At 38.5% G+C, this 26,419-nt stretch overlaps 1 protein-coding gene, 1 long non-coding RNA gene and 1 pseudogene across 2 annotated transcripts; 2 read left to right on the forward strand and 1 right to left on the reverse strand.

The window, feature by feature from the left end:
* The first annotated feature begins 1,115 nt into the window (after positions 1-1,115).
* LOC131782250 (protein fem-1 homolog B) lies at positions 1,116-8,419 on the forward strand. Its single transcript, XM_066170475.1, has 4 exons — positions 1,116-2,996; positions 4,537-4,645; positions 4,868-6,066; positions 6,525-8,419. Exons 1-4 carry the CDS (start codon positions 1,161-1,163, stop codon positions 6,732-6,734), a joined length of 3,354 nt encoding a protein of 1,117 aa, XP_066026572.1. The 5' UTR covers positions 1,116-1,160; the 3' UTR covers positions 6,735-8,419.
* A 22-nt stretch (positions 8,420-8,441) lies between these two features.
* On the reverse strand, positions 8,442-10,303 carry LOC131785097 (uncharacterized). The gene is made up of 2 exons (XR_009340259.2): positions 10,136-10,303; positions 8,442-8,708 (listed from the first exon to the last, which is right to left on the reverse strand). It is a non-coding gene; the product is annotated as an uncharacterized lncRNA (long non-coding RNA).
* A 5,138-nt stretch (positions 10,304-15,441) lies between these two features.
* On the forward strand, positions 15,442-25,022 carry LOC136282213 (protein fem-1 homolog B-like; annotated as a pseudogene).
* Positions 25,023-26,419: the final 1,397 nt, after the last annotated feature.

Consider the following 26,419-nt stretch of genomic DNA (forward strand, 5'->3'; position numbering starts at 1 on the left):
TCGATCAAACGGGGCGGCTACCATACAATTACAGCAGTGAAAATGTGAAATGTATCTTTGGTATATTCATAAGTTATTTTCATCAAATCAGCTCTAATTGTCGAAAATTTGTAATGATAAATCTATATAAGTCTACCTAACCTTACAACATGAACATATTAAATCGCTAGATTGGTGGAAAGCTGGGAAAAACTTCAGCTGGCTGCATAAGAAGATAAAAAGGGAAAATTTTTTTAATAAAATCCTTCAAACATTTTCAACACGGTCGAAAAGAAAGCGAATTTAAGTTGAACACAACTCCATTCTCTTCCTTTTCCTTCTCTTCTCTTTAACATCCCTTGCGAGTCTCCTTTACTCCCCTCCCCCGCGAAAAAAAGTATGTGAATTCTATAAAGATTCTTCTAAGTTAGAAAACAGACATCAAAGCCCAACGGACTTTCAGAGTTGGCCGGTTACACAGCTTTACGGGCCGCTACTCCCAAGCTCATAGTTCCTGCTGTTTCTATCATTATAAGATGATTTTGTAGGCTTGAAGCCGTTGAGTGTAATGGCGTGATCACGTGTAATGATCCTTGTAGGTGTAAGTGGTTTCGAGGATCATAAAGAGATTATAATCTATAGACTGGAAAGAACTGTCTCTAAGTCCACAGGAAAAAAAAGCGAAAGGCATATCGTGGATTTATAACCCTCGGCCATATACATGCGAAATTATGTCTTATTCATTTCTCCAGATCAGTTGGGCGCTCTCCCTCCCCTCCCTAACTGAAGAAATACGTGTCACACTCCACCCTTTCTCAAAAAGGAAGAATGTTTGGTTCCAGCGGAACGATTGTGATCACGAGGGAAAATTCCTGCTCATCACGAATGACAATGTAACGCAACTGAGTGTTTTTTCAGACAGAAAATAAAAAGTTTTATGAACATGATTTACATTAGGAAATCTTTCTTGAGATGAAGCAACTCGCACTTCTTTTTCTACAACATATAAACTGAACCAAACGTCGGTTAAACGAACTGTTTCTCTATCGTGACAGCTGAAATGAATGAGCCCGCCTATCAACAGTTCTGACCGTAAAATTATCGATGTGTTTGTTGTTTTGCTCACACAGTTCAAGTCGAGCGTAACAAAATTTAGAGGTTTTGAATTTGTGTTATTTGAAATGGATAGTAAAGCATCCGTTCGTAATGTGACTACAACTTTTCAAGCTGATCTTGACGAAGGTTCTGCTCTGCTTGATCTGCTAAAGGATTTGGACGTCGAATCAAGAAAAGCCGTTCTGGAAACAAAAATCAAAGACGGTGACGAACTTGCCACTTCTCTCATCATCGCTGCTCGCGATGGAAAACTGGATTTTGTGAAGGTTCTTTTAGGTTGTGAAGCAAACATCGAGGCCCGTGGAACGATTAAGATCGAGAGTGGTAATTATTCAGAAGTTGTAGAGGATTGCACAGCTTTGTGGATCGCTTCTGCTAAAGGTCATTTTGATATTGTGAGACTCTTGATCAAACAAAACGCCGAAGTCGACAGCAGAACATCGACAAATTCGACTCCGTTGAGAGCTGCTGCCTTTATGGGACACCTTGATATTGTGCGCTGTTTGGTTGAGAAAGGGGCCGATGTAAATGCACGCAATAATTTCAATGGTACTCCTCTGATGGTAACGTGCCGCAATGGCCACCTGGATGTTGCTTCCTATCTTGTCAAACACGGCGCAAACATAAATCTACAAGAAAACGATGGACGCTCGTGTCTTCATTGGGCTTCGGTACGTGGTCATGTTCAGCTAGTTTGTGAGTTGCTCGCTTCAGGAGCAAAACAAACACAAAATCTTAACCGTTTAACACCACTTCTTGAAGCCAGTAATAATTGTAAAATTGAAATGGTGGAGTGGTTCATCAGCCGACCTGAATGTTCAAAGGAAGAAAGAATTGATGCTCTTGAGCTTCTTGGAGCCACCATTGCTAATGATTCTAAAGCTTATGACATTGAAAAAGCGTATAGTTTCATGAAGCAAGGAATGGAGGAGAGGTATGAGGATCCGTCATGTCCTTTGCTTAAAAAGAAAATGGAACCAGTGCAGGCTTATCAAAATAGAACAGAGAGTCTAACTCTTAAGGAACTTTCTCTTTTAGAAGGTGATGATCATGCTATCCAGATGGAGGGACTTATGGTGAGAGAGAGAATCCTTGGAACTGATAATACAATGCTACGGGACCCGATAACTTACCGAGGAGCTTTCCTAGCTGATTTGAAGAGGTACGAACTCAGCGTCGGTTTGTGGACACGAGCAATGCAGTTAGCTATGAATTACAATGTTCCAAAAACACTGGAGCTTGAACTCCTCACAAATAAAATTGCAGAAATGATGCAGAATGGTCACAGTTTGAGTCCAAAAACTATCGAGAACATTTTTGAAAAACTTATCGATGGAAGAAGGAAACTGACCGAAAACTTGAAGCCTGGAGAATTGGAAGAAGAGCACAAAAGTGAGGTGCAAGAGACATTGCTTTTTCATGCTCTATATCTCTTGGTGATGTACACCAAAGTGCAAGTTTCCTTGGAAATGAAAAATGACAACTTGATTGATCTTCTTCAAAGATTTATGTGTTTAGAACCTCGCACCCGTGATGGAAATACACTTTTGCACTTGGCTGTATGGCATAAGACTCCTGTTCGTAAAGACGTTAATTTGCGAGGTGTGTGTAAGCTTCCCTGTGTTGAGACCATGAAGCTAATTTTATATGCGGGGTGTGATGTGAATTCCGTTAATACCCAAGGGAACACCCCTCTTCATTTAGCCGTTACTTTTATACCAGGACCTGAACAAGTAGACATTTTGAAAGAAATGCTGGAGTTGTTGATAGATCTCGGCGCAGATACAAAGCTTGTTAACAAGAATGGTCAAACAGTTATGGACTGCTGCGAGACTGACGAAGCCCGAGGCATCCTGTCTGCAAAAGGAGGACTGAGCGCCATGAACATCGAGGCCAGAAAGGTAAGAAAGGTTTCATTTGTAACGCCTTATATATTCTCCTTAAATTATCACAGTAAACATCCTAACGCAATGGGAGAACTCTTATTTCATTTCTCCATAGGATCTTGTGTGGATTATGTTTCGTAACCCCTGGTTACCTTTCTTTTACTTAATTGTCTCCGAACTTATCTATTTGTGAATAAAAACAATTCATTTCGATGATCTGATAGTCAAAGGAAGCATCAATTCAGTGCTTTGAAAATTGAATGTCACCACTGAAAATAGATGACCCATCAGACAGTTGATATGTCAATATGCCCACCTTCCCCCCACCCCAAAAGAAAAAGAAAAGAAAGCAATTTGCCTTTCAAGCAATAGCAAGCCGTTAGATAAAGCTAGCAGGCGGGCTTTACCGCGGTCGACTTGTTGATCAAATTAACAAACTAATGATCACCCGTCTGATTCATGTTTGTACAACAAAAACAAAGCAATTTAAATTTAAGTTCAAACAGCAAACCGAGAAGATTTGAAGTAATTACAGACGGTCGATAAATCGGAAGGAATTGTAAAACAGTAAGAGCACACCGATCCCTAATTATGATTGTAAAAATTTTTGTGGGCCTTTCCTTAATTCTGTAGTGTGACTCACTTTTCATTAAAAGTTTATTTGTATAGTTTTGCGGTCTGGTTTTAGCGTCGGTTGATTTCGTTCGCATTTGTTGTATGATGACTTGTTTACTTATCATACAAGCAGTCAAAGTGAATTTGCGTGGAAGACTTTCGGAAAAGCGGTCATTAGGAATGAAATTATCAGAAGGTGTAACTGCCGATGACATCCTTCTACAGCGCATAATATAACTGGCAACTATCATAATAATCCTAAAAGCTCATCAGTCTTTTTGTTGTACATTTGATATCATCTTGAATTACTTGAAGCTTGAATTTCCAGGGCAATTTGCCACTATGGAATCATCACATGGGGAGTTCGTGTAAAATAAATCATAACAATTCGTATGCAGGCTAAACTTATGACGTCCAAACATCAATGACAGCAATGGCATGAACTCGCTCGTAGCATGTTTTGTAACTGGTCAACGAGCTAAATATTCCTGATATAGCAATATTTTAAATACCATGAGTAGAATCCGTTAGCTAATACTTAAAAAATAACAATAAAAATACATATATATTAGAACAGTACACATTTAAAGAAGAGACCTCAGTGGTTTTCAGGGGGTCCACTGGAGAATACGCAAAACAAAACTATATACAAAAAAATAACTTACGAAACTGACCTCAGATAAATTAGTAAAAAGTTATTTCAAAAGTGGCTACCTAAAGCGCATTTAGTTCCAATTTCAACTTGAGCATAGCATAAATATTTTTAATTCTGTTAATCTTAACTAAGGCAAATCATGTTAAAATGTGATATTTAAATCCATGATAACAATACAGCAAGGCCCTTTTTTTTTTTAATTTCGTTTGGCAGGGAAACTCAGTGTAAATGTACCAAAATGTTTTTATCCCCTAAGTTGCTATGTGTTTTCCATTTTTTTTTAAGAATAAAGTAATTGGAAGTGGAGTCCGTGAAGGAAGAGGGGGAAGATTTGTTCTTGGAACCGAAAAAGGCCTTAATGAGAATGTTGAAAGGGAAACTACAGGGATATCAGGTAAGAGGATCTCTGAAGGAACAAATTTGTAAATAAAATAATTGTAGGAAAGACTGACTAGTTCCGTTATGGGCTTTTATGTTACAAATATTTTTTACACGGATAGAGAGAGAGAGAGAGAAAGAGAGAGAGAGAGAGAGAGAGAAGAATATGTTTTGGCTTTTCGGTTCAAGCTCTGTGAGACAAGCTGAAAAATGTCTTGTTCTATTTTTATTATCTAAGGACTATCTAGGGAGTTGATACAGCAGCTGGAAAACGTTCAAGAGCAACTAAGAAACAGAGATGTAGAAATGAGGGATATGACCCAGCAGTTGATAAATGTCCGTAGGCAACTACAAGAGAGAGATGGACAACTATTAGAAAAAGATCGCCAACTAACAGAGAGAGATGAAGAACTGAGGGAGAAGACACAGCAGTTGACAAATACTCAAGGGAAACTACAAGAGAGAGTTGGACAACTATCAGAAAAAGATCGCCAACTACGAGAGAGAGATGAACAACTGAGGGAGAAGACACAGCAATTGACAAATACTCAGGGGCAACTACGAGAGAAAGATAAACAACTGAGAGAGAAGACACAGCAGTTGACAAACGTCGAAGGGCAACTACAAGAGAGAGATGGACAACTGAGGCAGATAAGAAATCAGTTGACAAATGTCCGGAGGCATTTACAAGAAAGAGATGGACAAGTTAGTGAGATAACAAATCAGTTGACAAGTGTCCGAGGGCAGCTACAAGAAAAAAATGAAGAATTTACTTCTTTGGAAAGACTGCTGGGGGCCAAACAGCACGAAATAGACGAACTGGAGAGGTCTCTTTCAGAAGCTCACAGGGCGCCAAATGAACGTTCACGCCATCAGACTCCTGATTGGGTCATTCCACGGGATCAGATTCAGCTGACGGGCAAATGCCTTGGAAAGGGAGGCTGGGGAAGTGTTATCGAAGGCAAATACTGTGGCCTCCCTGTCGCCGTCAAACAGTTACACGAGTTGATACTTTCTGATCACAACCGCAGATTGTTTGAGCGAGAGATGAGCATTGCCGCCAGATGCCGCCATCCTTGTATGCTGCAATTTATTGGGGCAACAAACGATGAAGGAAGTCCTTTGTTTGTAACAGAACTCATGGAATCTAGTTTACGAGCACTTTTAGAACAGCGGCCTCTTTCTTCATCCGAAGTGTCTGTCATTTCTCTAGATGTGGCTCGAGCATTAAACTACCTTCACCTAAAGAAACCATCCCCCATCATTCACCGCGACATCAGCAGTGCCAATGTGTTACTGTGGCGGCAAGCTGACCAATGGCGAGGCAAAGTGTCAGATTATGGCACGGCTAATGTTTTGCAGCATACCATGACGGTTGGTCCTGGTGCTATAATATACAGTGCACCTGAAGCGCATACTAAACATCAAACTGTCAAGGTGTGTCTGAAAATTGAATATTAGAGCTAGATTTCTCAATTGTTTCATTATGATCGCTATAAAGTTAATTCATGATAAGATTGAAAATCAATCTGTGAAGTGCTCGGGACAAAAATTCCGTCCGATATCTGACTATAGTTGAACTCTTATCCTTGGTTAACTGGTCGGGTGCTTACGCAGCATCAGTCTGTAGGGAATATGCCCCAGGACAGATCATGAAAAACTTAACTTGAACCAGCTGAGAGAAGTCGAACCTATTTCTCTCCCTTCACAGAGCTAAAATGAGTGAGATGCTTGGATAGCAATGAGACAACATTCCTCTGACGTAAGCAGACTGCTAAAACACAAGAAAAGAAAAGAAAGGGGAAGGAAAAGATAAATAAAAATAAGGAAATTCAAGCTAGCTGGCACGTTCATGCATTTTCAGCTTTTCATTGTTATTGTCTTTTCGAGCTTAGGTTGATGTGTACAGTTTTGGAGTTCTCCTTTGTGAGATTTGCATCCGGGAACTACCGGATCCTGACAGGCGCTACGAACAAGTTCCCAGGGTGACGAATGGCGTGCTTCGAGCTCTTATTCGGGGATGCCTGCAACAAGATGCTGATGTAAGACCAAGTATGGAAGACATCGTTGGTGAACTCGAACTCGAACTACCAATGAAAGATTGATTTTGAAATGAAACATAGCAACCTTCGATCTAAAATGGCCTGTGTAAACTGGCTTTTTCTTGGCTCAGTGCAAATATGCTTTCTTGTATAAGACTTGCTTTTGAGATGGTGAACGTTTCATCGGCCGAACTTAAATCAAAGTTGAACCAGCTTAGATTTGCATGTTGTTGCCTTTTCATGACCATTCCAATTATCGAGTCAGTCAAGGACTTTAAGGACTTTTCGACAAATTATCTTCAGTTTAAAATAGGTTATTTTCAGAAAAACACAAACATGTTACTACAACATGATAACAGTGGTTTTGGCCCACACTAAGATTTAAAACAAGTCTGATTATCATTTATAGCTTTGCAATTTTTATATACAGAAAATTTTTGTTAAGTTGTTGATGTTATCGATCGGGGCTAGCAGAACTTTTTCCAGTGCAATATAGAAGACGTCAATGTGCTAGGTAGATAAGATAGCTTACCATCCCGAATTATAACAAGCATCAGCGAAAAGTCGAGCGTCAACTGTGATTTCGCGTCCTCTCTAATCTATCGAAAACAGAGATATACACTAGGCTTTTTCTTGTTGAATTTAGAGATCCTCGGTCAAAGGATCTCTATCCATTTTTCATTAGTGTCGGTTTGTCGGAAGTATTTCAGATAGGTGTCTGATCGCCACGACCATCTTCCATTAGTTTGTTAGTCAGATTCACCGTTAGCATGTTGCCGAACGTGATTCAAGTATAATTAACCCTAAAAACTCCCAAGATCTTGATGTTAATTCTCTTCTTTAGCTGCTACACATTTCCTTGTAAATTAGTTATAAGAATTTGTTGTTAGATCAAGATAACAACTTCTACCTGATAAGTTTGAGTATTCTCATTACCTGTTTGCTGGATAATGTGAGGATATTATGAAGAGAAGTTTCATGTTAATCACTTCTGGGAGTTAAAGGGTTAAACGTGGTTTTAAAGTTGTTCTTTAAACCTATTTTTTAAAATCTTACGTATGATCTTTAGCGCCTCGACGGCTATTTGTGACTGAATACGGACCATTACGCCCAAATAATGAGACTTTGAGATGATTATTGGTAGTTTTTTTTTAAGTGTATTCAAAGTATAACTGTAGACTGGGTATAACATGCAGTCTCCAAACCGTATACTGGGTATCAATTATAGCATGGTGAAGAAAAATGTCAGATAGTAAAGTAATATGATAGATAACAGTATGATGGTTAACTTCCTGTCAATCAGCTGATCAAACTGAGTTGTAATAATTTAGCAAACGTCTCTGTATTGATTGGTAATTAATCAAATATATAGCTTTCGTTTTTTTCCCTGTAAACACAATATTCATTGTTTCGTGCTCCAGTACATAAGTACCATGTTCATCACAGGTTCTTTACAGTCAACCATTTCTAGATTCAATAATTCATGTATTTTACAGCGGCTGAGGGTGATCGGAAACAAAACACAACAACAAGATGCATAAGCCGATACACCGCTACCGCTTTTATCGCTTTTTGGAAAAGAACACTGAAACTAAGCTGAATGATGAAATGATATTGCTATTCTCCAGGCTGACTCAAACTGGTTGAGGTTTGACTTTTTATTTTAGAAATTTATAGCACCGACTGAAGAAAATGAAGAAGTATATGCAATGTAGGTATATAGATAGCAGTGCTTTTAACTCTTTTGCGTAAACTTAAAAAAACGACAAATGATGGCAACCTTTTTTCTTTTATTTTTTTTTGTCAACAGTATTTACACTAGTGATTAGTGCTATATCTCATTTGAAAAAATACATTTAGCCTCCAAAAATCCATGGATTTTAAATCATGCTAAGAAAATGGCATACAATTTGCATAAATTATTGTACAACTTTTGACTTTGAAACAGCCTGAGCCTGAATGGATTGGAGCAAAAAAGGAAACATTTCTAAGATAAAATATTCCTTATCTTATGGGCAAGACATCCAGAGACTCTGGCTGAAAAAGAACAAATATGGAATTAATTAGAATTTTTTTCCAAACTGTACCCCAAAACCATAAAAATGGACCCAGATTATTGAAAAATTTATTCCTCACCAAGTATTTACACAAGGGAAGTAAGCTATACCTCACTTGAAACAGCAGTAAATAAGCTTTCCTGAAATGCATGTTTCCTCTCCAAGAAAAAGGAAACAACTCATTGAATGCTTTCAAACTAACATTAATTAGCATAAAATATCATCTAAATTTGAACTGTGAATTAAGTGATACCCAAATAATACAAAGTAATAAGGCAAAAATTAACTTAAGAGGTTCCTTGTTATATGGGCAACATCTCCATAAAAAATTGGTTGAAAGATAACAAATCTGAGACGTGTTACACATATCTTGTCAACACTGATTGACACACTGACTAATTAGTCTGACCTCATCATGACCCCAAGCCCAAATTTACTAATCCCTCTTGAAGTCTACAGTGCAATCATTGGAACTATATTTCTTTGTTTGACTTCTGAAATTTTGCCTTGAAACAGGGACAAATGAGATAATCAACCTCAAAATACATAAAGCGCAACATATATCAAAAGATTTTCACTTGCAATGCACCACCAGTATTTTCAAGAGTAAACAATTCAGAAGTGGAATGCCCAAATTAACTAATCCCTCTTGAAGTCTACAGTGCAACTATTGGAACTATTGTTCTTTGTTTGAAGATTGACATACGGACTAATCAGTCTGACCTTATCTTATCATCACCCCAAGCCCAAATTTACTAATCCCTCTTGAAGTCTACAGTGCAACCATTGGAACTATATTTCTTTGTTTGACTTCTGAAATTTTGCCTTGAAACAGGGACAAATGAGATAATCAACCTCAAAATACATAAAGCGCAACATATATCAAAAGCCTTTCATTTGCAATGCACCACCAGTATTTTCAAGAGTAAACAATTCAGAAGTGAAACCGGAAACTGTCATTTTATATCATTCCACTCATTCTCGAGCATAATTTGTTTTTTTTGAGAATTTTTAGCGTGTAACAAGTAGAACCACATCTAAAAAACATACAAAACATACAAGATAATGTACAGGTCGATCTATATACAACTATCGTTTTGAAATAAAGGATTTGTTTTGATTTAGTTCGGACGCGCACTGCGTCATGCGATCGATCTGTCATCGGCTGATAATTTAGCTCGTTGCGTTGTCAAATTCCATTGAAGATTATTTACTCTGTCGCTCCAAAATCATGTTTGATCACAATATATATTGCTTTACATTCACAAATATACATCTACAGGTCTATCTCAAGGCAAAAAACAAGGATTCGAGCGAGAAAAGTAAAAGTAAATTTAATTTTACGCTGTTTCAACATCACGTGCGTCACGCATTTAAATATCGCAAGAATGTTTATAGATTACTTACCTCGATTCTTCGCTAGGATTTTCCAGTTTTCTGTCTAGTTCAGATTCCTCACCACTAGACATACCACCATGCTCACTTCCATCCTCAAAAATGATGTCTAAAGCCTCAGCTACGCTGTATCTCTGGCGCTTCGCACCAGACGCCATTATCGCAGATTGAAGTCGTACGAAAATGATTTCCGGAAAGGGCTCGAAAGGTCAGCTTGGAGCTAAAATTTGCTATGTGATTGGCTTAGAATGTTTACTTGCCACAGTCGGAATTTCAGAGCGATCGGACGTAATACGAGCATTTCCGAAAAGGTTTACGTCATCGTGCAATTTTGCACGATCTGCCAAAGGCCTGACCAGAAAGAGTTTAATAGGATTCATTCGAAATAGGATTTGAAAGGGTTAATATGGCACGGTCGTTCAAGGTCTAATGAATGAGTTACCAGTAATCGGATCCTTGTGTTTGCGCAAAGATTTTTGGGATCGCCACGAGTCACACAATGCAACTTGCTAGAAAGAAATGTATGGTGAAAGGTTGTTTCGACATCCAAAAAAAAGTTGCAGCTCAAAAACCTTTCGATTTTTCTTAAACAAATTATTACTTGATCCAGGGATTTCCTCATGTTTTTTATATAATTTGTTTTATCATTCCAGAGATCGATGGCTCGGTGCAAACTATTCCATCTCCGCTAGCAACGACTTCTCTGCTTTGAAGAGGTATTTTTCAGATGTCGTAATTTGTTTATTTAAAAAAAATGAAAAATTGTCTGATCTTTGAATGCGATTTAACCCTTTTCCTGGGTAACCGCTCGTGTGCTTTAGGTATAATCTATAGTCTTAAGGGAACTCGTGGCAAAACATGTCAGAAACAAGGTTAATAAGAAAAAGTGAACTTCAACTTCCTGAGAGGAGTAAAGCCTGTATCTCTTCCTTTAGAATGCCCCACTATAGGGCTACACTGAGTTCTCCCTATGGGTCAGCAATGAGGCACGATTCCTACGTGGTGAAATAGATGCGACATAAGTTCTTTCAAGCATTTCATTGGCAATTTGTTTTAGCAGTTAAAGTCTAACTGGCATAGAATCTCCATTCCTCTGCGCAGCTTCTCACAATGTCGTCTGCGACCGATCACTTCAACGCTGATTTCTCCTCAACGTGCGAGAAAATACCACGCTATTCGGGAGAACTCGCGAGGCAAATGACTTCCCTCGTTAAATGACTGCGTGGCTACCAAGCAAGCGTTTTGCATCATTCTCCTGCGCTTTATTTTGCGATCAAATTCCATCGTTTCATTTGAGCTGTGGGCTTTAGCAATATTGAACACAACTGTTGTCAGTAACAGGGAATAGCGAAATCGATTAAAGAGAAGCGTTTAAAAGGTATTTTCAGGGTTGATTAACTTATTAATGTCGCTGCATATACAAAACATTAGATTTCGTCAACTTTACTGTGAAAAAAAATTTGACATGTGTAAGACGTTTAAAAAGCATTTAAAGTGCAAGTAAAAAAAAACTAATTCCTTCGATAGCGTTTACACAGCTTTTAAATTCAAAAGTCATTGAAGCCTATATTAAATCTCACGCATGTGCTTTAAGCCTAAACCGTAATTTATGACTTAACTCGAACTATTCCAACCGTTTTAATGCTGATCTGCGACAAAATGCCCCAGCAATGAGACTTTGATATGATCGATTAGCAGTTTTTCTGTCAAGTGCATTCCGGCTACCTATAAACTCCAGACTAGGTGGAAAATGCAGTCTGTAGACCACACACTTTTGAAGAAAAATGTCTAATCACACAATGATGTGATAGATTAGGGAATGATAATTAATATCCTGCTGATTAGCCGTCAAACATAATTGAGATTACACAGCCGATGTTTTTGTGTTTTGACTGGGATTGATTCTTTCCGTTTCGAACGTCGTTAGAAAGAACACAGAGAGACCTGAGACTTTTGTGTGATTTACAGGTAACCTCATTGTAAAGATCACATGTTACGCTATTATGTACATTTAAATCCGGTATAGATAAATTGTCTATAAACAGCAATAGCTTGAAAGTACAGTTACATTCCGGCCACAATCAAAAGAAATACGTTTTTAAGTAGAAACTGTTTGCAGTGCGATCAAGATAGAAATCAAACGTAGTAGGATACCTTTCAATTTATCTTTGAATTTCCCTACCTCCTCTCCTCGAAACAGAAGATACGCTTCAGACTTCCTGTTTTCCCAGAAGGGACGAATGATTGACATATGGTAGAAATTTAGCATAATACGGTTACAAAATTCACTATATACATTTGCCAAGGTGCTCACAAGGAGAATTTATTTAATAATCGAGAGCTTTTTTACTTGGTGATCGTTTCTTTTATTCTCGTCACCTTAATGTGTAATTCAAGTGCGACATCGTGAGGAGAAATTTGATGTTAGTCCCTCTTAGGGGTTGAAGGGTTAATCCAATGTTTTGTACCTCATCTGCTGCTTTCATGATGTTATCAGCAACATCTGCATCCAAACGAACTCCTTATTAACCCTTGCAGCTGCTTTCTTCAAGGTACCAAATGCACGAATCACAAGACAAAAACAACAACACACTGAGAATTAACAGTAACCAAATGATTTTCCATCATTACATTTTGTTGAATAATGCCCAGTTGTAATAGCTCATGGTTAAAAAATATCACTTACGTTTTCTTTTACCTTCTTTCTGAACCATTCCTGTTAACTGATGAAAAGTGTTCCTGGACAGATAATTGCTTAAAGTAATACTTTTACTAACATTAGAGAAGTCAGAATTCATTATTAGATCTTTCAGTCAGTACATGGGCGATGATTGGTCAATTTAGCAGGTCACATTTCGCTGCACAACCTGCTAAATTCAAAAGTTTGTTTCAATTAAAAAACCTCCTCCTCTACCTGAACCCAGAGATAATAAACATCTTGCTACCCTCGTTTCCTGGTCCGTACTGTAAGTGACAGAACCTAAGTGTTCCCGCTTAATTTATGACCTGATTTGCGCTTGGGCCACAAATATTAGCAGAATAAAAATTGGTCAGTAATTTATGATGCAGACCCCAAACTAGGTTAGTGAGAGGTATTCACTAGCAAAGTTCATTGATATAAAGTAATAAATACAATATATTTTAGAACGAGATTTATTGGAGAGGTAGGATCAGATCAACATAGCGGCATATGTTCAGTGTCATCACCAATTGGAAAATTCAACTTTGATCTCGCTGTCTGGGCTCCGTAGTATTTATCAGCTGGAACTTCTGTCTCTACAAAACTGTCAGTCTCAATTCTTGAAGCCTGTTGGCCACAAATATATAAAGTATTTTCAATAAAATTTATGTATTAACTCTATCACTCCGTGGAGTAACTATGAGGAAACTTCTCATTACGATAACAATGTATTTTCAACTGCATTTTCTTTAATTTACAGCTAAACTATTACCTCAAATGTAAAGCACTCGTTTCAAACATAAAATTAAAAAGGAGCGCGCGTAATTTGTAGGAGAATATCTCTCACGTTCTGCGCGAACGCCATAACTGCTCAAAATACAAAGCTCACCTTGTTTCGTGATAATAAGAAAGGGCTGAAATGAAGCTTTTGGCGGTGGAGAAATATTCTTGGATCGCTGTTGATCGTTCGCAACTCAGAACAAAGCTCTATAAGTTAAGTTTAATGAGCAATCGATTGAATCAAAATGGCTACTTGTGGTCAGCGGCTATCGGGGGACTCTGGACAATTCAATAACCGTCCCGTGGTCTGCGGCACCCGGGAAATTGGGGCATGATTTCAAGAGAACAGAACTTCAATACCTCACATTTTTGTTCAGTTCAATGGATTTCCTTTTTTGGTAAAGGACGATTGACCTGACAAACTTTTGTCCTCTCCGGTAAGAACTTCTATTTCTAATTGTAGGACTGGTATGGCCAGCCGAAAAATAGAACACTCTTTAAAAGCCATGCTACACTCGGTACCGGTATGAGCCTCTGCTACTGAGTTTTTTCGTTTTTAACTTTATGAAAATTAGATGAAAGTTTATTATTCTTGAATTGTCTTAGTTTTTTCCTAAACTGGGTTCCGCATCCAGGAGTCCACATTCCGGAGTCCATATCCTAGATTTTGGAATTTCATATTTCGAAAAAACTTTACGTCACTGTAGTTCCTTGTTACAACAGTAACTATGAATCAGTTATCAAGGAATTTCATCCTTCTTTTCACTCTTCGTTTAATTTGCTCTTTGTTTCTTTTACGACAGGAGGTGTATAAAAATGGCTTTCAAATCCGTTTGTCTTAAGTATCCTTGAGCAAAGAGGTTCTTAAAGTATGTGTCAGAATGCCAGATTTCTCGGAAAGGACGAGTGATTAGCATCCATGGAATGATTCATGCGTAACAGTAAATATAGCGTAATGCCAGAATGTTCATTGGAAAAAACAAAACAAAACAAAACAACAGTTATGGGCATGATTCACTTTGGAAAAGACGCAGCTTGTATAAGATCTTTAAAAGCGGCGGAACACCGACGATAAGAAAACCGTTCTCGTAACGAAGACCCTAGAAAGCAACGAGATTACTAATCCTCTGATCATCGCCGCTTAACGGACACCTGAATTCTGTAAAAATCCCTCAAAATTGTAAAACAGACATCGAAGCCTGAGGGACTTTCAAAGTTGCCCACGACGGTATAGTGCTAAGTTTATCACGGGTTACACAGCTATATGGGCCGCTGCTCTCAAGCCCATAGTTCCGCCCATTTCTACCATCATAAGATGATTTTTTAAGAGTGTGATCGTTTAATTACGTGTGTTGATGGTGTGATCACGTGTAATGACCTCTATCGCTGTAACTGGTTTCGAGGATCATAAATAGATCATAATCTATAGACTGGAAAGAACTGTTTCTAAGTCTTCGGGAAAAAAAAGCGAAAGACACATCGTGGATTTAGAGCCCCAGACCGTGTACGAGCGAAATTATATCTTATTCATATTTTGCACAACGCCTCTCCATGCATACTTCTTCACAATGTAACGCAACCGAGTGTTTCTTCAGAAAGAAAATAAAAAGGTTTATGAATATGATTTGCATCAGGAAACCTTTCTTTGAGATGAAACAACTCGTACTTCTTTTTTACAACATATAAACTGAACCAAACATCAGTAAAATGACCTGTTTCCCTACCGTGACAGCTGAAATCAATGAGCCTGCTTATGCAAAGTTCTGACCGTAAAATTATCAATGTGTTTGTTGTTTTGCTCACACAGTTCAAGTCGAGCGTAGCAGAATTTAGAGGTTTTGAATTTGTGTTATTTGAAATGGGTAATAAAGCACCCGTTCGTGATGTGGTAACTACAGCTTATCAAGCTGATCGTGACGAAGGTTATGCTTTGTTTGATTTGCTTAAGGATTTGAACACCGAATCAAGAAAAGCCGCTCTGGAAACAAAAATCAAAGATGGCGACGACCTAGCCACTCCTCTCATCATCGCTGCTCGCGATGGAAAACTGGATTTTGTGAAGGTTCTTTTACGTTATGAAGCAAACATCGAGGCCCGTGGAACGATTAAGATCGAGAGTGTTAAATTTTCAGAAGTTGTAGAGGATTGCACGGCTTTGTGGGTCGCTGCTGCTAAAGGTCATTTTGATGTCGTGAGACTCTTGATCGAACAAAACGCCGAAGTCGAATGCAGAACATCGAGCAATTCGACTCCGTTGAGAGCTGCTGCCCTCATGGGACACCTTGATATTGTGCACTGTTTGGTTGAGAACAGGGCCGATGTAAATGCACGCACTAATTCCAATAGTACTCCTCTGATAGTAACATGCTACAACGGCCACCTGGATGTTGCTTCCTATCTTGTCAAACACGGCGCAAACATAAATCTACAGGACAACGAGGGAAGCTCGTGTCTTCATTGTGCTTCGAAACAGGGTCACGTTCAGCTAGTTTGTGAGTTGCTTGCTTTAGGAGCAAAACAAACACAAAATCTAAACCGTTTAACACCACTTCTTGAAGCCAGTAATAATTGTAAAATTGAAATGGTGGAGTGGTTCATCAACCGACCAGAATGTTCAAAGGAACAGAGAATTGATGCTCTTGAGCTTCTTGGAGCCACCATTGCTATTGTTCGTGATGACATTGAAAAAGCGTTTAGTTTCATGAAGCGAGGAATGGAGGAGAGGTATGAGGATCCGTCATGTCCTTTGCTTAAAAAGAAAATGGAACCAGTGGAAGCTTATCACTAGAACAGAGAGTCAAAGTCTTGAGGAACTCTCTCTCTTAGAAGGTGATGATCATGCTATCCAGATGGAGGGACTCATGATTAGAGAGAGAATCCTAGGGACTGACAATATAATACTATGGTTACCGATACGTTACCAAGGATTTGTCGCAGCTAACTTTGAGGAGTACGAACTCTGTGTTGGTTTGTGAACACGGGCGATGGAGATAGCTATGAGTTCCAATGTTCCAACAACATGGGATTTTGAAATTCTCATAGATGTACTCGCAAAAATGGTGCAGAGTGGTCACAGTTTGAGTCCACAAACTATCGAGAATATTTTTGAAAAGGTTATCGATGTAAACAGGAAACTGTCCGAAACCTTGAAGCCTGGAGAATTGGAAGAAGAGAAAAAAAATGTGGCGCAAGAGATATTGCTTTTTAATGCTCTATATCTCTTGGTGATGTACACCAGAGTTCAAGTTCCCTTGGAAATGAAAAATGGCGACATGATTGATCTTCTTCAAAGATTTCTGTGTTTAGAGCCTCGTACCCGTGATGGAAATACACTTTTGCACTTGGCTGTATGGCATAAGACTCCTGTTCGTAAAAACGCTAATTTGCGAGATGCGTGTAAGCTTCCCTGTGTTGAGACCATGAAGCTAATTTTATATGCAGGGTGTGATGTGAATTCCGTTAATAACCAAGGAAACACTCCTTTACATTTAGCCGTTACTTTTGTACCAGGACCTGAAAAAGTAGACATTTTGAAAGAAATGCTGGAGTCGTTGTTAGATCTCGGCGCAGATCCAAAGCTTGTCGACAAGAATGGTCAAACAGTAATGGACTGCTGCAAGACCGACGAAGCCCGAGGCATCCTGTCTGCGAAAGGAGGACTGGGTACCATGAACATCGAGGCCAGAAAGGTGAGAAAGGTTTGATTTTAAGGCTTTATATATTTTCCCTAAATTATCACAGTAAGCATCCTAATGCAGTGGGAGAACTCTTCGTTTATTTCCCCATAGGATCTTGTATCGATGATCCTTCTTAACGCCTGGTTACCTTTCTTTTACTTTAATGGTTTCTAAACTCATTCTTTTAAGAATGAAAATATTCATTACGATGCTGTGATAGTCAAAGGAAGGATCAAGTTGGTGCATTAAAAATTGACTGTCACTACTGAAAATATGTTTATATATTTATATGCCCCCTCCCCCCCTCCGAAAGGAAAAAAAAACCAGAACCTCATAGCCTCTCTTGAAGTGTTCCATATTTGAGACTAGTATTAAAAAAATTAATAAATAAATGCGTGAAATAAATACAACTCAATCTGATGGTGGCTTTCAAGCAATAGCAAGTCATTAGATTAAGCTTGCAGGCGGGCTTTACCGCGGTCGACTTGTTAATCAAATTAACAGACTTATGATCACCCGTCCGATTAATGTTTGTACAACGAAAACAAAGCAATTTAAATGAAAGTTCACGCAGCAAACCGAGAAGATTTGAAGTAATTACTGACGGTCGATGATTCGACATGAATTGCAAAACAGTAAGAGCACACTGATCCTTTATTATAATTCTAAAAGTTTTTGTAGGCCTTTCCTTAACTCTGTAGTGTGACTTACTTTTCAGTAAAAGTTTATTTGTAGTTACGGTCTGGCTTTAGCATCGGTTGATTTCGTTCGCATTTGTTGTATTATGACTGGTTTCCTTATCAAACAAGCAGTCAAAATGAATTTGCGCTGAAGACTTGCGGAAAAGCTGTCATAAGGAATGAAATTATCAGACAGTATATAAGCCGATGACATCCCTCTACAGCGTTCCTAAAAGCTCATCAGTCTTTTTGTTGTACATTTGATATCATCTTGAATTGCTTGAAGCTTGAATTTCCAGGGCAATTTGCCGTTATGGAATCATCACATGGGGAGTTCGTGTGAAATAGATCATGACAATTCGTATGCAGGCTAAACTTATGACGTCCAAACATCGTTGACAGCAATGGCATGAACTCGCTCGAAGCATGTTTTGTAACGGGTCAACGAGCTAAACGCTCCTGATATAAAAATAGTTTAAATAGAATGAGTAGAGTCCGTTAGCTAATACTTAAAAAATAACAATAACAATACATATATATTATAACAGTGCACATTTAAAGAAGAGACCTCAGTGGTTTTCAGGGGGTCCACTGGAGAATACGCAAAACAGAACTCTATTAAAAAAAAATAACTTACCAAACTGGCCTCAGATAAATTAGTAAAAAGTTATTTTAAAAGTGGCTATCTAAGGCGCATTTAGTTCCAATTTCAACTTGAGCATGGCATGGGTATTTTTAATTATGTTTATCTTAACTAAGGCAAATCATGTAAAAACGTAATATTTAAGTTCCTGATAAAAATACTGCAAGTCCCAGATTTTTTTAATTTCGTTTGGCAGGGAAATTCAGTGTAAATGTACCAAAATGTTTTTATCTCCTAAGTTGCTATGTGTTTTCCATTTTTTTCTAAGAATAAAGTAACTGGAAGTGGAGTCCGTGAAGGAAGAGGGGGTAGATTTGTTCTTGGAACCCAAAAAGACCTGAATGAGAATGTTAAAAGGGAAATGAAGACGAGATCAGGTAAGAGGATCTTGTGGAGGAACAAATTTGTAAAGAAAAATAATTGTAGGAAAGATTAGTGAGTTCTGTTATGAGCTTTTAGGTAACGATATTGGGTAACGGGGGAGAACTGAATATATTACAAATATTTTTTACACGGATAGCAGGCTGGGTGCCAAGTAATCTAAAATAGAGTCCAAAATGATATAAATCCTAAGTTTGAACGTCTTTTGATATAAAACTTACCCAGAGAGAGAGAGAGAGAGAGAGAGAGAGAGAGATTGATGGGCACTTTGGTAACCTAAAATAGGGCACTTTGGTACCTTCAGGGCACTTTCGTAACGTGGTGTAGGGCACTTTAGTAACTTTCGGGCCTTTTGGTAACGTGGTGTAGGGCACTTTAGTAACTTTCGGGCCTTTTGGTAACGTGGTGTAGGGCACTTCGGTAACTTTAGGGCAATTTAGTAACGTGAAATATGGCACTTCTGTAACGTGATTATTATCAGACAAAATCTAAATTTTTCGACGTTACACAGGTTGTTTTGGTTTTCAAAATAGTGGATTGCCGTATGAAATTTTACAGCTGGACAAAGACATTCCATTTTCAACTAATTTAACCAAAAATTGCTGCAGAATATAGGAAAGATATCTGTTTACAAGCAAGCCTTTTTTTATTTTATTTTACCAGCCACGGAAGCAAAAGAACCTCGTTTCAAGAGCTAACAAGCATCTGGTTAGCACGTTAACATCAATAGGTGACATCAGGGATACCTCTCTATTAATGTTAGCAGTGGGATGCAACCACAAAACAGTTCTGAATCAATTCTTGTTTTGTGATATGTCACAGAAAAATGCGACTTTTTAATCCGAGTCTCATTCAAACGAAGGAGTGCCGGAAGCTCAATGGTCGCCAGCGTTTTATCTATGGCAAAGACAATTTCCAGACCGATCCCAAGCCGGTTATGGAACCAGTTTAAATTCTTATTTAATTGTACGCATTTTTGTCCTATAATTAGACGGGTTCCGAAAAAAAATATCACAGTTGTACCATCGCACCCCTCTTCACGGACGCCCCCTCGTTATAAGGGACAGGTTTTGTTGTCCCGGGGAAATGTCCTCATATTGTCTTTACATTTAACCCGCGTACTATGGACACCTTTAACACGGACAGAGGATACCTTTATTCTTCTTCAGTGAACTGATTCTCATAAGCTTACTTCGTCAACATGGGCTCACCTCTGCTGTGCACTGTAATATCCTTTATTTTTGTTTTAATGTAGGTAACATTACGTCCGTGTTTACAACACTGACGAAAAATCATTCTTTAAAATATCTTCTGTTCTTTAAAAGGCTTTTGAACAATTCCTTCCGTTCCTTGACTAAGTAACCTTCACAAGAAAATGAAAAGAGACTTTTTGAACATTTAAACTGCAAATGTCAACCTTAACCAGCTAAAAGGCTCTTAAACAATTGGTCCCATTCCTGGACTACTTAGCCATAACAAGAAAACGAAAAGCGACACTGACAAAATTTAACTTGAAAACGTCAACCTTAACCTTAAGCACCTAAAAAACTATTTCATAAAATATACTATGTAAATTGAAGGGTTTTTTCAACAATTCTTTTTGTTTCTGGACTACCTATTAACCTAAACATGATTCCAGTTTCTGTTCCAGTTTCTACCCCTCCGGCCTCATTCTATATTTTTCGCGCTTGCTTTCCTTTTTGCTCCTTCCTACTATAATGACTTATTTAAGGGGTGAAACTGCCCAGATTGGGCTGTTTTAGGAATTTTATTCTGATACTTACCCACGAGTTTCTAGGCTCCACCTCTTTCATAGAGTTCACATGGAATTCTTCCCCGGGAATGGAGCACTTACCAAAAGCCGGCCAGTAGGCCGGTTGTAGTATTGTTGACAATACCATGCAAATACGTTATAAATATATATAGGCAGCTGAATGACATTTCGACAGCAGATAAATACCAGACAACATTAATCAGTATACTTTTGAGGAAACTGCCGTCTTATACCAATCCGTTGGCTTTTCACAGGGTATTGAACTCAATTTGTGCTGCTTTTCAGTCCGATCGGAAAATGGCGGCTTCGAATCAAGCGTAACCTCTTATTACGCATTTTAGTACAACTGATAGACTGACCGTCATGTCAACCACTCCCACCCACCCCACTTGGGCATACCCCTATGAAGACTGTCATCAAATAAAAGAACAATAATTCACATGAGTTAAACGGGTTTTTTTTATAGAAACACAAATAACATGAATTGTTTTATTCGTTGGAAAGCCACCAGCAGAGTTATCAACAGTTTATGTGGCATAAGTTGATCGTTACAAAAGTGCCCTAATCCTCGTTGCAAATATCTATCACTCCTTCTCGCCAACGGAAAAAACATTTGGTAACACAAGTGCTGTGGAATAAAAGCTTGTTTTTCAATAAATAACTCAGACACATAACGTTTATTCAAGGGCTTTAGGTAATCATGAATTTGTTATCATTCAAAATTAGTACAATAGGGCACTTATGTCACCCGGCAAAGTCTCTTCCCTTCAAACTTCCAAAATTTCCCCGAAAAAAATTTTTCTTTAAGTTTTTTTGTGTGCCACAATTAGGCAAAATAATGTTGTTTTCATATAAACTGTTTTAAACCTCAATCGCTACAAGTTGGGTGAGAATTTGACTTTAGAGCAGCAAAGTTAAGTTTTAAAATGTTGAAAGGTTTCGAAGTGAGCTCTTGTCTATGACAAAACTTACAATCTTGCTAAATATTTTTGGGCTGTGAATTGCTCCCAAAATATTTAGTTGTGGAAAGTGAGTGAATGCCCAAAATATGCTAAATGAGTCGGATATCTATCTCATCAATGAAAATTTGAGTTGAAATGCAATTAAAAAGTACTTTCCACGGAGTAGGGAAGTTTCGTAACCTTTGAAACGTTTAAAAATTTGTAAAAAATTGTTTTTGATACGGTTGACCACAAGATTCTAAGAGAGTGTTGTAGATTCTGCATAAAAGCGTTTGAACTACTCAGGACGATGTAATCATGTTATTTACGCAAGATATCCGAAAGAGACTTGAAGTTACAAAAAATGCCCTATTTTCAATCTGCAGAGAGAAAGAGTGAGAGAGGGAGAGAGAGAGAGAGGGGGGGGGAGGGTGGGAGAGAGGAATATGTTTATATGTTTTGAGTTTTCGGTTCACGCTCTGCGAGACAAACTGAAAAATTCCTTGTTCTATTTTCATTATCTAAGGACTATTTACAGAGTTGACACAGCAGCGGGAAAACGTTCAAGAGCAACTAAGAAACAGAGACGGAGAACTGAGGGAGATGACACAGCAGTTGACAAATGTCCGTAGGCAACTACAAGAGAGAGATGGACAACTATCAGAAAAAGATCGCCAACTAAGAGAGAGAGATGAAGAACTGAGGGAGATGGGAAATCAGTTGACAGATATCAGGAGGCAGCTACAAGAGAGGGATGGACAACTAACAGAAAAAGATCGCCAACAGAGAGAGAGAGATAAACAACTGAGGGAGAAGACACAGCAGTTGACAAATACTGAAGGGCAACTACAAGAGAGAGATGGAGAAATGAGGGAGAAGACACAGCACTTGAAAAATGCGGAAGATCAACTACAAGAAGAGGATGAAGAGGTTTCTTCCTTAGAGAGGCGGCTGGAGGAAAAAGAACAGCAGGTAGACGAACTGGAAGATTCTCTTTCAGCAACTTCACAGGCGTTAAATAAACTTTCGCGCCAACAATCACCTGACTGGGTCATTCCACGTGATCAGATTCAACTGACAGAGAAGTGCCTTGGTAGGGGTGGCTGGGGAATTGTAGTTAAAGGCAAATATTGTGGGTGCACTGTTGCCGTGAAACAAATCTATGACGATCTTTTGAAATCTTCCTCATATTATCGGGAGTTGTTCGAGAGAGAAATGAATATTGCCTCCAGATGTCACCACCCTTGTTTGCTTCAGTTCATTGGAGCAACAAACGATGAAGGAACTCCTTTGTTTGTCACAGAGCTCATGGAAACAAGTTTACGAGCACTGTCAGAGCAGCGATCTCTTTCTCCCACTGAAGTGTCTGTCATCTCTTTAGACGTGGCTCGAGCATTAAACTATCTTCACCTGAAGAAACCATCCCCCATCATTCACCGCGACATCAGCAGTGCCAATGTGTTACTGTGGCGAGAAGCTGACCAATGGCGAGGCAAAGTGTCGGATTATGGCACGGCTAATTTCAAGCGAGACATTATGACGGCCTGTCCTGGTTCTAGGATATACAGTGCTCCTGAGGCACTTACAGAGAGTCAAACTGCCAAGGTATGTGTACATTTGTATATTTGGGTTATATTTCTGAATTGTTTATTTGTGTTTACAGTAAACAGTCTGGTGAAGTATTTTTATAATAAGAAGTTAACTCAGTTTGTCGACTGGGCGGGATAAAAATTGTCTGTTCTTTGAATGCGATTAAACCCTTTTCCTGGGTAACCGCTCGTGTGCTTTAGGTATAGTCTATAGTCTTAAGGGAACTCGTGATAAGACATGCCAGAAACAAGGTTAATAAGAAAAAGTGAACTTCGACTTCTTGAGAAGAGTCGAGCCTAAATCTTCTGCTTTTAGAATGCCCCACTGTAGAGCTAGACTAGATTTCTCTATGGGTCAGCAACGAGGCACCATTCCTACGTGGCGAACTAGATTAGACATAAATAGTCTCAAAGTAGCAAGAACACTTATATCAAACTTAAACCTTTTTGCAGCCATTGATAATGAACTTAGGTGTACTATAAATTTTTTTAAAACTGTAATTTTGTTTTCGAGCATAGGTTGATGTGTACAGTTTCGGAGTTCTCCTCTGTCAGATTTGCACCCGGAAACTACCAGATCCTGACAGACGCGACGAGCAAGTTGCCATGGTGAAAAATCGAACACTGCGAGCTCTCATCCGGAGATGTCTGAAACGAGCTCCTGAAGCGAGACCCAGCATGGAAGACATCATCGGTGAACTAGAACAATCAATGTTAGATTAGTTTTGACAAGATCTGCTCTTTTATTCACACTTGCGATCGAAAAAGAAAGTAGCACGCAAACCTAAGATCTATAATGGCTTATTTAAAAGGCTTTTTCCAAAATAATACCTAATCTAATTTTTCAGTTGGTACAGTTTTTAGTTTTTAGGAAGTGTTCGGGCTTTTTAGTATGCATACGTGTCTGATCGCTACGACCATCTTCCGTCAGTTTTTTAGGTTGAGTCACCGTTAGTTCTTTCCCGAAGGTGATTCAGGTAAAAAAAAAGAAGAGGTATTTTATGACTAGAATATTTTTTCGAGTATTCAGCGGCTCCAAATGGTAAAATTTAGTCACAGTCTTCATACGGTTTTAACTTTTATTGTGTGTGAAATTTAAAATCCAAGTAAAATTTGGCATTTGAAAGATGTTTAAAAAGCATTTGAAGTGCTAGTAAAAAAATATAATTCCCTCTATTAGCGTTTACACGGCTTTTAAATTTAATAATACAGGTTTGCAACAAAGTGCCTCAGCAATGAGACTTTGATATGATCGATTAGCAGCTTTTTTGTAAAGTGCATTCTATATATAAACTCTAGACTAGGTAGAAAATGCAGTTGTAGACTACACACTGGGTATGAATTGTAGCCTGATGAAGTAAAAAAGGGCAATCGCACAATGATATGATATATCAGGGATGATAATTAACATCCTGCTGATTAGCCAGTAGACTTAATTGAGATTATTTAGCTGGTGTTTCTGTGTTTTGATTGGGATTGATTCTTTCCTTTTCGAACTTCGTTAGAAGTTATAAAGAGACCTGAGACTATTGTGTGATTTACAGGTAACCTCAGTGTTAAGATCATATGTTACGCTATTATGTACATATGAATCCGGCATAGATAAATTGTCTATAAATAGCAAAGACAGCAATAACTTGATAGTACAGTTATATTCCTCAGTCGAAAGTGAAACATTTTTAAGTGCACACTGCAAAGACTGTTTGCAGTGCGATCAAGATAGAAATAAAATGAAGTAGGATGACTTTTAAAAATTATATTTGAATTTCTTTTCCTCCCCTCCTCGAAACAGAAGATACGCTTCAGACTTCCTGTTTTCCCAAACAGGATAAGTGATTGACAACTTGTGGAAATTTAGCATAATGGTTGCGAAATTCATTAGTGATCATGTATATTAAGAAAAAACAGTGTAACATCATTGTTTTTTTAATATACATAAACGATTACGAAAATAATTCGTATTCCGGTCCTTCACTCGGATGAGGCAATAACTACCTCTTTTTCAAAAGGAATGGAATGACATATCGGCTTCAGCCCATCTGATCAGTAAATACGTTAGCGTGACGGTTGAGTTTACAAATGCTTGTCTTGGAGACTAGGTCGCGAGGTTAAAAAAGTTCTGGCGTTTGTTTTTTCCATCACTAATACAATTTCTTTCATGGAAATCTTGGAGGAGACGGAAAGTCCCGCTTAGGTGTAGCGAAAAATGGGTAATAAGCAATCCACCATACAAAAGATTTATGAAGCTGCTCGTGATGGATCTTCTAATCTGACTAATCTTTTAAAGCGGCTCGACAGTGAAGAAAGGAAAACTGCGCTCGGTTCCAAGACCAAAGATAGCAACGAGAATGCAACTCCTCTCATAATTGCTTCTCGAAATGGAAACCTAGACTCTGTTAAGATTCGTTTAAGTTTCAAAGCAGATATCGAAGCACGAGGAACTGCGACGAGGCCGTTGAAGGTTGCTCTCCTTTGTGGGCCGCTGCTGCTACTGGTCATCTAGATGTTGTGAAACTGTTAATCGATCACTACGCAGACGTTGATGGCAGAGATGCAACGAATTTGACTCCCATGCGGACTGCTGCGTAGGATGGACGTCTTGATACTGTGAGTTCTTTAGCTAGGTACTACGGTGGCCCATAGATACAGTGGCCCTATGGTGGCGCAATTGTTTTTTTTTATCTTGCGATAAATCTTTTTAATCTCGCGATAATAAAATCAACATTCGTCCGATAAATAGGACTTGTTAGGTCGCACGTGATCGGCTGTCACGCACGTTGTTTCCCTGGACGAGACGACAATGGCTGCAACAGATGGAAAGTTCTTTCTTGAAAAATCAAGTTTTACTGTACTGATTCACAAAGCTGTGTCGCAGAAGTATTGCAAGATAAGTTATCATTTATCGCGCGATAAAAAAGTGTGGCATGACCTCTATGGGCCACCGTACATGCGACCTAACATGTTTCCCATTTATCGTGCGATAATTTAACATTTATTGCGCAATAATTTCCATTTATCGTGCGATATTTTGATTTTATCGCGCGATAAATGAGATTATCGCGCAATAATAAAAAATGTGGTATGTCCTCCAGAGGCCACCGTAGTTAACTCATAGCTTGCTTTTTTCCAAAATAAAAAAAAAATTCTTGAG

Source organism: Pocillopora verrucosa, chromosome 7, assembly GCF_036669915.1.
Source record: "Pocillopora verrucosa isolate sample1 chromosome 7, ASM3666991v2, whole genome shotgun sequence".
Lineage (NCBI taxonomy): Eukaryota > Metazoa > Cnidaria > Anthozoa > Scleractinia > Pocilloporidae > Pocillopora > Pocillopora verrucosa.

Excerpts from the sequence above, each read along its gene's own strand:
- LOC131782250 (XM_066170475.1), top strand. The coding sequence starts at position 1,161 with ATGGATAGTAAAGCATCCGTTCGTAATGTGACTACAACTTTTCAAGCT. Across the intron at positions 2,997-4,536 it reads TGAACATCGAGGCCAGAAAG|AATAAAGTAATTGGAAGTGG; the intron begins GTAAGAAAGGTT and ends TTTTTTTTTAAG. Across the intron at positions 4,646-4,867 it reads GGAAACTACAGGGATATCAG|GACTATCTAGGGAGTTGATA; the intron begins GTAAGAGGATCT and ends TTATTATCTAAG.